The sequence below is a fragment of the Ursus arctos genome, unplaced genomic scaffold (assembly GCF_023065955.2).
Source record: "Ursus arctos isolate Adak ecotype North America unplaced genomic scaffold, UrsArc2.0 scaffold_4, whole genome shotgun sequence".
In the NCBI taxonomy this organism is placed as follows: domain Eukaryota; kingdom Metazoa; phylum Chordata; class Mammalia; order Carnivora; family Ursidae; genus Ursus; species Ursus arctos.
In genome coordinates, this window is record NW_026623056.1 from 28,035,669 (window position 1) to 28,049,100 (window position 13,432).

Below are 13,432 nucleotides of genomic sequence, written 5' to 3' on the forward strand. Positions count from 1 at the left end.
ATGAATATAGCAGAGCACTTGGTTTATGGAAAATGATCACAGGATGATTGAATTTTATAAATCCAGATGACCATTCATGCTGCATTCTCTGGAGAGTGATAATCCCTGGAGCCACTGCTCCATAAAATACAATGTAAATTGTGCCTCCAAGGAACATAAAAATCATACAGAAGAATTTAGTCTTAATGTAATAGATGAGAAAATCATGAGCATGGGGTGGTTAAGAAGATTGGTATATGATACGACCTAGAATTAAAGTGTCGATAGAAGGCTATGGAGGTAGAAATGAAGACAGATGAATAGGTAATGTGCATTTCAAATGAAAATCAGGTGGACTTGTGATTGACTGGTTGTAGGGTTAGATGAAAGATAACTCCCAAGTTTGTGAACCTGAATGACTAGGTAGAATCGTGCCATTCACAAAGTTAGGAAGACTCGGAAGAAAGAGCCTTTTGAGAGAAAAAATTTGGTATGGTTTATGAACATGTTGAATTTTTAACGATTGTATTTTTAAGTAATCTCTCTACCCAGTGTTGGGCTCAAACTCAACAACCCCAAGATCAAGAGTCGTATGCTGTACCAGCCAGGAGCCCCTGAACATGATGAATTTTATGTGAGAGGAGGATATATGATTGTAAACATATGAAAAGCAATTAGAAATAATGAAACCAAAGCTTTGGAGAGGGAGCAGGACTAGAGACATAATTTGCAAGTGAAAATTACAAACTGTAAATCATATACTCTAACATCTTCACTCTTCTCAATGAGAATACAAAGCATGTTGGGGGTTAGAGAGGCATAAGTTAAAGGTGGGACACAGAGATGGGGAGGAGAAAATTGCTATATTTCCAGATTTATTTATTTATTTATTTATTTATTTATTTTTTTATTTTATTTGAGAGAGAGAAAGCATGAGAGTGGGCAGGGTCAGAGGGAGATGCAGATTACCCGCAGAGCAGGGAGCCCAACGTGGGACTTGATCCTGGGACTCCTGGGATCATGACCTGAGCCGAAGGCAGACGCTTATACCGGATGAGCCACCCAGGCACTCTACAAATCTTTTGAAATAGTGAGTAGACCAGATATATCACCTAGTCTAAGTAGAAAGAAATAAGCGCACAGATACTATTTTTAATTGCAAAGACACTAGACTACTCAAGCACATCAGAATAGACCTGAATTTTCTAAAAATTTCACACATGCCACCTTGAAATATGAGTGTTAATGCAAGCTGGAGACAGACATACAGTGGGGGAGATTTTGCTGCCAGGTGATGGAAAAAGTAAACCCTAGTAAGGCTAGAATGAAGCCCACAGTTCCTTTGTGCCCAAGTCAGAAATCAGAAGGACAAAAATGGGGTTAGTATGAGTTTGGTGGAATATTGGGGTTTCCTTTTGCCATGCAGTGTCCAAATACTGTGAATTCTTAGAAACCCAACAGCCCTGGCCACCGTCTGCTAACCATTCTGGATTTATAGGACAATTACACATTTGCGCACATTCATTTGAACTTTGGTAATGCTTTAAACCTTAAGCTTTTCTTTACGAAATGGATGATGACCTTTAAGAAGAGACATTTCGAAAAGAAAGGAAAGCTTCCAAATTCTTGAATTCACACCAAGATTTAGAATCAGTAATTAATTAATACAATTCCTCTTTTTTCTGTTCCAATAAACAATATGACCGTTTTTCTAAAAACAGCAAGAACTATACTCTTTTAAATATTTTTTCTGCTAATGTTTTATTTCTTTAATATTATTTTCATTAGAGGAAGTTCCAAAGTACAAAGTAAACTTTGTATTATGTAGTAATGTTAAGGTTATATTTGTATTACTAATCTGTGTCCTAGGTTCTGACTCCAAATGTAATGGTATCTCTTCAGAGGGTTGGAGAACATTATTTAATCAAGACCTAATAGGGGTTTTCTTGACATTTCTCAAATGAGTAATTATATTTGGTATCCATATGTAGAGAGGAGGATGATCAACTTTTCCCCCATTGTATAGTGAATAAAGATTCACAAGTATACTTAAACTTTATTAGACAATATTGTACAACTGATTTAGAGTAGGCGACGCCTGGGTGGCGCAGTTGTTAAGCGTCTGCCTTCGGCTCAGGGCGTGATCCCGGCGTTACGGGATCGAGCCCCACATCAGGCTCCTCTGCTAGGAGCCTGCTTCTTCCTCTCACACTCCCCCTGCTGTGTTCCCTCTCTCACTGGCTGTCTCTCTGTCAAATAAATAAATAAAATCTTTAAAAAAAAGAAAAGAAAAGAAAAGAAAGCCTTTGGGATCTCTCCTTAAGGTTGTAAAAACAGAAGTAGTTCTGATACATACAAACAATAGTTGTCTGTGTGGTCTTAACATGAGGAAATGAATAGACCATTAATTAAATTATCAGAATTTGAGCGTAGTAGGTTTGCTTGGTAAAAGGGAAGAGGAAAAAGGAGAAAAAGACAAAAGAATGACCAGAAACCCATTATTCTTTAATTCTGTTGCTGTGTTTTCTATTTTGTTCTTAATAATTTTTAATATTTGAGAACATTATATTCTTGATTTTATGCCTGATTAGGATTGTTTTTTGCCTAGCTACAGTGAACAGATGGGCTTCTCACTTGATAGGATTTAATTGTATGAAGAGAAAATCAGAGGCAGAGACATTATCAAAATCATTTCCTTTTTAAAATCCTCATAACTTAGTGCTCGCTTCAGCAGCATATATACTAAAATCCTTATAACTTAAAGTCTATTGTAATACCAAAGCTCTCTTGTACAAAAAGAGGTACCACTGACAGACCTGGGACCCCACCCCCGCCCTACATACACATGAGAAGTGAACGTAAAGATTCTACAGAATCTTGGAATTTGAAACTTACTTGAAATTGGTTAAGTAGGATTAAGAATTAAATTTCTTTTAACCAGTTATCTGGAACTAAGACGCTGTTGAAGGTAAACATTTTCAGGTTTTCAGGAGAAAATGATTGATCAAAGAACTGTGCAGAGAGCCTTTTTGTGTCAGTAATACAACATGAGCAACTATAGGGTTTCGATATCTGCACCTAGAATTCTCTTCAACCCTGCAGTTTCTTCCTGACATCTCCAAGAATGAATGAATATCAAAATATAGATTATAGTAGTAAGACTTGACATGTACAGTCACTTTAAAATTGTACTTGTATAGTTTTAGCTTTATTTATTTATTTTTTAAGATTTTATTTATTTGGGGGCACCTGGGTGGCACAGTCGTTAAGCGTCTGCCTTCGGCTCAGGGCGTGATCTACGATCGAGCCCCACATCAGGCTCCTCCGCAGGGAGCCTGCTTCTTTCTCTCCCACTCCCCCTGCTTGTGTTCCCTCTCTCGCTGGCTGTCTCTGTCACATAAATAAATAAAATCTTAAAAAAAAAAAGATTTTATTTATTTGTTTGTCAGAGAGAGGGAGCACATGCACAAGCAGGGAGAGTGGGAGGCAGAGGGAGAAGCAGCTCCCTGCTGAGTAAGGAGCCTGATGTGGGGCTCTATCCCATGTCCCTGGGATCATGACCTGAACTGAAGGCAGATGCTTAACTGACTGAGCCACCCAGACGTCCCTAGTTTTAGCTTTAAAAAAGGGCAAATATTGGGGTGCCTGGGTGACTTAATTGGTTAAGTGGCTGCTTTCGGCAGGTCACTATCCCAGGGTCCTGGGATTGAGCCCCACATCGGGCTCCCTGCTCAGCCGGAGTCTGCTTGTTTCTCTCCCTCTGCCCCTCCCCCTGTTCATGCTCACTCTCTCTGTCTCAAATAAATAAATACAATCTTTAAAAAAAATGGGGCAAATATTTTATTCTCAAAGCATCTTCAACTTAAATTATAGGTGTTGGTGGTGGCTCCAAACAGGTGGCCAATCCTGCAAAGCCTGAGATTCAGATAAGACATTTTTCACTTTTTTTGAAAAATCCCATGTTTACAAAATATATGTATTTTATATATTATTTTTATGTCAAAACCTCAATATGTTCAATGTAAATGATAATGGACTCATATGATGGAAATCTATTTCGTGGCCAAGTGATGGAAGGCATATTTTTAGAAAGATTTTTGTTCATTCCCAGATTCATTTAGGCCCAATATAAATGTGTTCAAGTCTGCTGTTCATGCTTTTCTTCTTCTTTTTTTTTTAACGTGGCTCTGAAGTCTGTCCTTTAATTAGCAATGAAGTCTGTCCTATCTGTTTGCAAAGCTTGCTGTTTAATCCAATCTCTATATTGAAAAGAAAGAAAACACAAGAATCTTCTTGCACAATGAAACAGTGACAGAAAAGAGACTTTCATTCTTAATGGATCTTAATAAGCAATTATAACGCTAGGTTTTTGCTTTGTTTGACTTCAAGGAACCTGAAGAAATCAATGCAGATGATGAGGTAGAGGATACATGTGACAACAAGGAGGATGACCTGGGAGCTGTGGAAGAGCAGCGTAGTGTCATCCTGCATCTCTTGTCACAGCTGAAGCTGGGCATGGATTTAACGAGAGTAAGTACCAGGATAACTGGCTATAGAGATCAGTAGGTCACTAGGACGACCAGTAATTGTTTATGTTGTTAGGGCTTTTTATTCTTTATGAATTGGTTTCTTAATCTGTTATTTTTTTTCAAGATTTTATGTTTTATGTAATGTCTCTACCCTGCATGGGGGCTCGAACTTAGAGTCCCAAGATCCATGGACTGAGCCAGCCAGGTACCCCTGGTTTCTTAGTCTCTTGATCAGCATTTCTTATTTCATAAAAAATGTGACAATTATCTTGTGCAGCAGGAAATCACATGGCAAGTAAACACCTGGAATCTAGTTTCTGTACAAATAAAAGAGGTCCATTGGTATACAGAACTGGAGAATCTAAAGAAAAGGGTATAATCCCAGAAAACCATGAAAAACTTTGACACTTCTACTTTACTCTTACTTGCTATGTTGGGTAGTACATTTTGTATGTTATCTATAACAAAGGTCAGCAAACATTTTCTGTAAAGAGCCAGATAATAAATATTTTTGGCTATGTAGACACAGGTCTCTGTTGAAAACTCAGCTCTGCCTTTATAGTATGAAAGCAGCCATAGATAATATGTTGGACTAGGCATGGCTGTGTTCCAACAAAATATTATTTATAAAAACAGGCCAGATTTTCCCCAAAGGCCATACTTTGCGGTCCCCTGGTCTGTAGTCTTGCTTACTTTAAAAGTGTGGTCTGAATTAACTAGATGTGGGAGTTCTTTTACAATGGACACATATTATCAAATCACTTTAAATATCTTACAGTTTTATTTATCAATTATACCTGAGTAAAACTGGAAAAAAAAAAAATTGTTGTCTGAAGACTAGTAGCATCACCATTGCTGGAGAACATGTTAGAAATTCTGACTCTCAGCCCCCAACCCCAAACTTAGAGGACCAGATCTATATTTTAATAAGATCCCCATGTGTTCTTATATATGTTAAAGTTTGAGAAACACTAATCTACAATTTTTAATTTTAGGCCAGTCTTCCATTTCCAGTTTATCTAATTAGCGTGTCTTCATTTATTTTAGCAATCAATCTATGATGTTAATTTGAAAAGGAAATTAGGTCAAATATTACTACTGTGGGACTATGTACTTAGAATTACTACTGACACTACTTTGCATTAGTATGGAATTTCAGAACTGACATCAGGATATATATTTCAAATTAAGGACTTTGATGTCAGTGAAGATAGTGAAAGTGTAGATTAAAAGTGACAAGTAAGATGTAACTTAAATAGAAAGCATTTTGCCTTTCATCTTTACTTTGAAGCATCTCAAAATCAAAACACATTTCTTTCTTTACTTGCAGTGATTACAGAGGAGTTTTAAAGAAAATGGATTGAATTAAAAGCCTACTAAGAAACATTTTATTTTTTTTATTTTTTTTATGTTTTTAAGATTTTATTTATTTATTCGACAGAGATAGAGACAGCCAGCGAGAGAGGGAACACAAGCAGGGGGAGTGGGAGAGGAAGAAGCAGGTTCATAGTGGAGGAGCCTGATGTGGGGCTCGATCCCAGAACGCCGGGATCACGCCCTGAGCCGAAGGCAGACGCTTAACCGCTGTGCCACCCAGGCGCCCAGAAACAGACATTTTAGAAATTACTAAAGAAACCCATTAATCTTTCCTCTTTCATCTAACCTTAACATTTCAACTGGGTGTCATTTCTATTCTAGAAATATTTTCATAGTAGTGGTTCAGAAAAAACTATTAGCTATAAAATCAGTTAAAATGAATAATGATATGAAAGGTTTGGTTATTCTGGTGTTTGCTGTCCCTAGTAGATTTAGGTTTGTAAGTCATAAAAATAATATAGGGGTTTATGAGGCATAAGAACATTTGAAAAGAATGTGCTGTGATAGTAATCCAGATGGTAAAGTTTTCTCTAGGCATGATAACTACATATAATACAGCTTCCCCACATTTGTTCCTTGTTAATTAAAGATATAAATACATACATAGTATTTATGTATAAAATCATTAACATTAACCAACGATGAATTATGAACATTAGCATAACATTGAAAAGAATGGTACTTTTTGAGTAACATTTAAAAATCTGGTGACTGAACTGCAGTCACATCTACCTTCTTTCCTAACAAAACACTGATACAACAAATACTTGTTGAGCGCCTCTTATATTCCAGACACTGTGCTGGGTACTGGAACTACAGCAGCAAGAAAGGTAACCACCTCCCAGCCTGCATGTTGTGAATAAGTAATAACTGTTCATTTCGTTCCTTTTTAAATAATATTGTGGATTCAGTATAATTATACAGTTCACAGAAAATTTGGGAAAATAAAGGAAAAAATCTCCTATGATTTCATTACCCTAACAACACAACACTCAGTTTTGAGAATTTTTTCTAGTCTTTCTTCACATAATGTAGTTTATTTCCAATTTTGTTACATTTCCTTTTTTCAGTTAATATTCTTTCTTTCTGAAATGTATTATACACAGTCTTCTGTGTGTATAAACAGTTTAAAGAGCAATGGTAACACGTGTACCCACATATCAGGTCATGCAACACTGCCAGAAGGATGCTCTCTGAGGGCCCCTCCTGGTTGTAGTCCCCTGCTGTTTCCTGAAAATAACCCCTTACTTGACTTTCATGTTTATCATCTCCCTACATTTTTTTAAATAGTTTTACCACCTGTATATGTACCCCATAACAATGTTATTTAATTCAGGAAAAAGTGAATAGCCAGCACAAGTTCAGCTGTATAAGGAAAGGGCTCTGTTGCCATTCATAGAAGAAGCCTCCTAGGAGAAGATCAGCTAATCAGAGTCCCTGGATTCAGCATAATTATTGAGAAAGTTTAGAAGAGCCCTTTCTGAAGAAATGAGAAGGCAAAATTTTGAGTGAGTCTTGTGAACTATATGGCTCACAAAGTTAGAGCATTTGGTGTGACCCAGATACTGGCCATTCAGCAGGAATGTGGAAGAGGGAAGAATCTGTGTGGTGTTTTCCACCGCTAAGCAGAATGGGACCCACCTCCCAAGTCTCAGCAGTAGACTGAAGCCAGAACACGTCTTCAGGTACAGTGAATGTCTTCAGCCAGCCCGGACAGCAGGGCATGGAAAGGAGAGTGGGCACTTCAGCAGATGCCCACCACAAGCCAAATACAGATGCAGATGGGACCAGTTTGCCTAGAGCATTCTGTCTTCAGGTTTCAAAAGATGGTAGCAGTGGCAGCGTGAAGCGCATGGATGATAGTCTTCCACGTGTCTGTCTCTTGAATCACATCCCTCTGATCTGGACCAGTTTCCCTGTGTCTGCTGTACAGCTTTCTTCCTGGGATGTCCTTTCATTGTCCTTCTGTGCTAGATCTATCTCCTGTATTCTTTTCTTCTTTTCTGGTTGCCTCTCATTTCAGTGGAGCACATCTTCCTTTAACCTCTGAAGATCTGTGGGAGGCAAAATGTGAAAATGTGTGTTTGAAGTGTCTTTATTTTGCCCCCATGTTTGATTGCTAGTTTGGATAGAATGTCTAACTTCCAGTTAATTTTCCTGTAGAATATTGCCTCCTTGCTACAGCGTTCTGGTGAAAAGACTGATGTCATGCCAGTTCACATCTTCTGTTTGTGACTTGTTTTGTTTGTTTGTTTTTCTCTAAAATTTAGAATCTGTCCTTTGTCCCCAGAAGTCTGAAATTGTCTCTGGACCCTTGATGGGCCTTTGCAGTGTGACAACTCATGTTTTTCCGTTGTCTGAAATTTTCTTGAATTTTTTCATTGATGATGTTGTCTCCAGCATTTTTTCCTGTTCTCTCTGAAATCTTTATTTCATGGTCATTGGACTTCCTGGTCTGGTACTCTTATTTTTCCCTCCATTTCTCTCTCTCTCTCCTATGTGTTGGGAAATTTCCTCAACTATTTTATCTTCTGAATCTTCTCTTGATTTTTAATTTTTGTTTCCTGTTTTAAAGTTTTCTGAATTTTGCTTTTCAAAAAGCGTATTCGTTTCATGTATCTAATACCATCTCAAGTCTGAAGATACTATTTTTATTTTTAAGGTTCCCCCCTCCCTTTCAGTGAGGTTTCTGTTTTTTCCAAGTCTGTTTCTTTATTTTGGTCTTTGTGTTCCTATTTAGAGATTTTCTCAGAGATCTGGTATTTCTTGAATTTCTGCTCATGCTTAAGTGTAGGGAAACTAAAAACCTGATTTTAACTTTTCAACATATGGGTGGATCCTTTGCTTCTCAGGACAAGTAATCTGGATTTGTAGGGGGAACCTGGTATTAGTATCATTAGATTCTTCCCTCTCGGGTTAGTGAAATACCCCAGAAGGAATTCTTCTGATCTGCTTGGTGGGCAAAGCACCTAGGAGTGGTGGAGGAGAAAAGAGTCGGGTGGGAGGGCATCTTAGCATCTAATATTTAATTCATATAAGTTACTTCATATCCCTTTTATCCATTCTTTTGGAAGCCCCTGATGTTCCCCAAACTAGGGAATAAGCCACCTTGTTTCACTCTTCAGAGACTAAACCTCCAGACCTTGGCTGGGGTGCAGGAGGGGCAGTTACCAACAGTGTGCAGTTGGGAACGGGATTTAAGGATTCAGTTGCTCTGCATGCATGTTTCACTCGGTGATCATTATTTTAGCATTCCTGTAAACGCTCAGATTCAGAGGTACCTGATGCTGTTGGTTCCTGAGCCCTCCCTGGAATCTGTAAACCACTGCGTAAGAGTCAGCTTTCTAGTTAACTTCCAGAATGTTGTTGCTTTTGGGGGCACCTGGGTGGCTCAGTTGGTTAGGCGTCTATTCTTGATTTGGGCTCAGGTCATGATCTCAGTGTCATGAGATTGAGCCCTACATTGTGGTCCACACTGGGTGTGGAGCCTGCTTAAGATTCTCTCTCTCTCCCTCTCCCTCTCCCACCAGCTCTCACGCACACTCTCTTAAAAAGTTGTTGCTTTTGTCTACATTCCTGGTATCTTTAGGTTTGTCTTTATGTAAAATATATTCAATATAATTTTAATGGATTTCAGAAGAAAGTGAAATTAAGATGTATGTGTTCAGTCCACCATGAAATGAACCTAAAACATTAGTATCTTTTGTATTAGTTGTATCATCTTCATAACCATCTTTTGTTTCCCCCATAACCATCTTTTTAAATTACATAAAGTTTATCAGGTGGAAGTTCCATATTTAAGTTTGCTAGAACCACAGTTAAAAGCATAGATTTTAATTTTATTTTCACATTTCTTTTTCTTTCTTTATATTGTTTCCTAAGACTAAACTTCTAGAAGAATGATTACTAGGCTAAATGGATATGAATATCTTCGGGCTCTTGAAAAATATTATAGGATTACTTTCTCAATTTGTTGAACCAGTTTGCAGTGCCTCTCCAATTCTGCTCTAAAGAAAACTAATCCACAGGGTGCCTGAACCAACCGATTCAGTTGGTTAAGGGTCGGACTCTTGACCTCGTTTGGTTCAGGTCCTGATCTCAGTGTCATAGGATCAGGCCCCGAGCTCAGCTCAGAGTCTGCTGTAGATTCTCTCCCCCCCACTTTGCCCTTCCCCCTGCTCAGAAGCACTCTTTCTCTCTCTAAATAAATAAAATCTTTAAAAAAAAAAAAAAGTTATCTTCCTTACACTTAACTTGGCTTTCGGTGTCAAAAGTACCCTTTTTGTGTGTTTTGGGGTTTTTTCCAGTGAAAAAATTTAGATTTAGCCACCTGGACTTCCATTTAGATGATCCCAATTTTGTTGTTGGCCATATCCAAAGCATCATAGTCAGGAGCCATTTGAACATACCCCTTATCTCCATCAGGCCGGATCAGGGTGGCCATCTCAATGTCATAGAGCTTCCTCATGGCCTGTTTGATCTGGTGCTTGCTGGCCTCGACATCTGCAAGTGTGCTGTTGTCTTCTGTTTTATTCATGGTTAACTTGGTAATCAGGGGGAACTTGATGACAGCATAGTGGTGAAGCTTGTTTCTCATGGGGGCACTCTTTGAAGGATATTTGGGCTACTTTCAGAGATGCAGTGTCTTGGTGCGTTGGAAGGTAGGTGACATGCAGATTTTCTTTTTCTGTGTGTATGACTGTTGGCACCTTTCAGCACCACTTTCTTGGCCTTCAGAGCCTTTGCTTTGGCCCCTGCTTTGGGCGGGGAAGGGGTGAGGGATTCCTCCTTCACCGTTGGCACCATCTTCATGAAAAGTGAAAGTTCCCTTGAGGGGTGCCTGGATGGCTCAGTCAGTAGAGCATGATCTCTGGGTTGTGAGTTCAAGGCCCTCATTGGATGTGGAGTCTACTTTTAAAAAGTTCCCTTCTTGGGGTTCTTGGGTGGCTCAGTCAGTTAAGTATCTGCCTTTGTCTCAGGTCGTGATCCCAGGGTCCTGGGATAGAGACCTGCATCAGGTTCCCTGTTCAGCAGGGAGTTTGCTTCTCCCTCTGCCTCTCCCCCCAGGCTTGTGCTCACTTGCTCTCTTGCTCACGCTGTCTCTCTCTCAAATAAATAAGATCTTTAATTAAAAAAATAAATAAAAAATAAAAAGTTCCCTTCTTGAAAACAGTTCTCTTGTGCTTAAAATTAAGTGTAAGGTAAAATGTTTGCTTTGATCAGTGATCTCTGTAGTCTGTCTATTTTCAGGGAGTGAAAATATCTCTTCTCTTCTCTCATCTTAATCAGTCATCTGTAATTTATTTTTAAAGTAGGAAAGGAGGGGCGCCTGGGTGGCACAGTCATTAAGCGTCTGCCTTCGGCTCAGGGCATAATCCCAGAGTTCTGGGATCGAGCCCCGCATCAGGCTCCCTGCTCCGCTGGGAACCTGCTTCCTCTCCCACTCTCCCTGCTTGTGTTCCGTCTCTTGCTGACTGTCTCTCTCTGTCAAATAAATAAATAAAAAAGTTCCGTCTCTTGCTGACTCTCTCTCTCTCTCTCTGTCAAATAAATAAAATCTTCAAAAAAAAAAAGTAGGAAAGGAAAAAAAGCATGGCTAACATTTGAGTTTTACCATAATTTCCCTGATGATACTTTAATCCAGTCTAGGAGTTAGAGGATTTTTTAAAAAATGTCTCGGACCTGACCCTCTTGAACTCCTGAATTGGTATTTAATCTTAACCCCTTGATTTTCATTTCCTTTTAAGCATGCTTATTTTTTAATGAGACCAAATACTTCTGCGACTTTAATATTCCTCTAGAATGAAATGTTTTCAGAAAGGTAAGAATCGTTTTCTGCAGATTTATACATGGATTAAAATTCTACTGTTTGGTTGATTTTTGTTGTTGTTTTAGGTGGTGCTTCCTACATTTATCCTAGAGAAGCGTTCCTTGCTGGAAATGTATGCAGACTTTATGTCTCATCCAGACCTATTTATAGCCATCACTAATGGAGCCACAGCTGAGGATAGAATGATTCGTTTTGTTGAGTACTACCTTACCTCATTTCATGAAGGCCGTAAAGGAGCCATTGCTAAGAAACCGTACAATCCTATCATTGGAGAAACATTTCACTGCTCCTGGAGGATGCCGAAAAGCGAGGTGGCATCCAGTGTTATCAGCAGCTCTTCCACCCAGGCAGTTACAAATCATGCTCCTCTGTCGGAGGACACTTTGAGCCAGGTGGGATCAGACTGTTATACAGTCAGATTTGTTGCTGAGCAGGTTTCCCATCATCCTCCAGTCTCAGGATTTTATGCAGAATGTGCGGAGAGGAAGATGTGTGTCAATGCGCATGTTTGGACTAAGAGCAAATTCTTAGGCATGTCGATAGGTGTGACAATGGTTGGAGAAGGTAAGTAACACTGTTCTCTAATTTTTAATATCAAACTATAATCTTAAATTTGGGGAAGCTAGATAAATAAAAATTTGAAATGTTACATGTGCTACTTTTTTCCCCATTTTTTAGTGTGTTCTAGAATGGTGGGGAAGGGGGCTCATATTTATGGACAAATATAAATTATCTTCTTAAATTTTTTTCCCTGATTCTAAATATGAAATTTTTTATTGTAGAGTATTTGGAAAACTTAGAAAAGTATCAAGAGGAAAATAAACCATCTCTAATACCTCCATCCAGAGAAGGATAAATTTAGCTAGCATTTTGTATTTTTTCTGTTGTGTATATGTTCATACTTGTATTTTTGTTTTGTAAAGTTGTGATTAGTTCTCTATATATAGTTTTGTGTCCTGCTTTTTTACAATAAATATTCATTTTCCCATGTCATTGATAATACTTTAAAACATGTTTTAGTGACTGTATAATATCCTATGAAATGAGATATTTACCATCTTTTATTTGACCTTCCTCTATTTGGACATTGAAGTTGTTTCCATATTTTCATTATTATAAAAAGCACTCAAGAAATGTATTACCTAGAAATATCTTCTAGCTTGATATTTTGTATTTCCTGAGGAGGTAATACTTTAAAATACATCGCCAGTCTTTAATTCCACTTCAGCAAAAAGTTATGAAAAGATAAGGTAATAGCCAAAAAGTAAACAACAACAAAAAGCTTCTACAGAAATCATTGCAGAGTTAATGAAAATACAATGGCAGAAAAAAAACCTACCATTTTAATGTTAAAGGAAAACCTTTGTGCATGGAATAGTTGTTCAAAAATTACGTTAGCATGGCATAATTAAGTCTATGATATTAACATTTTGAGACTGTGTTACTGTAGCTGCGAAGAAAATAACTTTATCCCCCCTTTTAGTTTTCCTCATTGTTAAGATCTGTTGTGATATGAGTCTTACCAATTTCCAAATAATAATTTTAAGTTAAAGCTTTTATAACACTAGAAAGTACTCATGTTTTATTAGTCAAAAAAACGTTTGCCACCTTCAGTTATAAGCTTCATAACATTAGCTCTAAGATCTTCATAAACCAGTTTGTTTTATAGATGAAAAAAACAAGTCTAGAGGTGATGAGACATGTTCAGGGTCACAAA

The 13,432-nt window shown here is 38.1% G+C and overlaps 1 protein-coding gene across 2 annotated transcripts in view; it reads left to right on the forward strand.

The window, feature by feature from the left end:
• The window catches only part of OSBPL11 (oxysterol binding protein like 11), an 86,953-nt gene that overhangs the window by 48,325 nt on the left and 25,196 nt on the right, over nucleotides 1-13,432 (forward strand). For both annotated transcript variants that reach the window (XM_026495356.4, XM_057306492.1), the window contains exons 8-9: nucleotides 4,369-4,509; nucleotides 11,781-12,279. In XM_026495356.4, coding sequence (XP_026351141.3) covers nucleotides 4,369-4,509; nucleotides 11,781-12,279 — 640 coding nt within the window. The remainder of the gene's footprint in view (nucleotides 1-4,368; nucleotides 4,510-11,780; nucleotides 12,280-13,432) is intronic.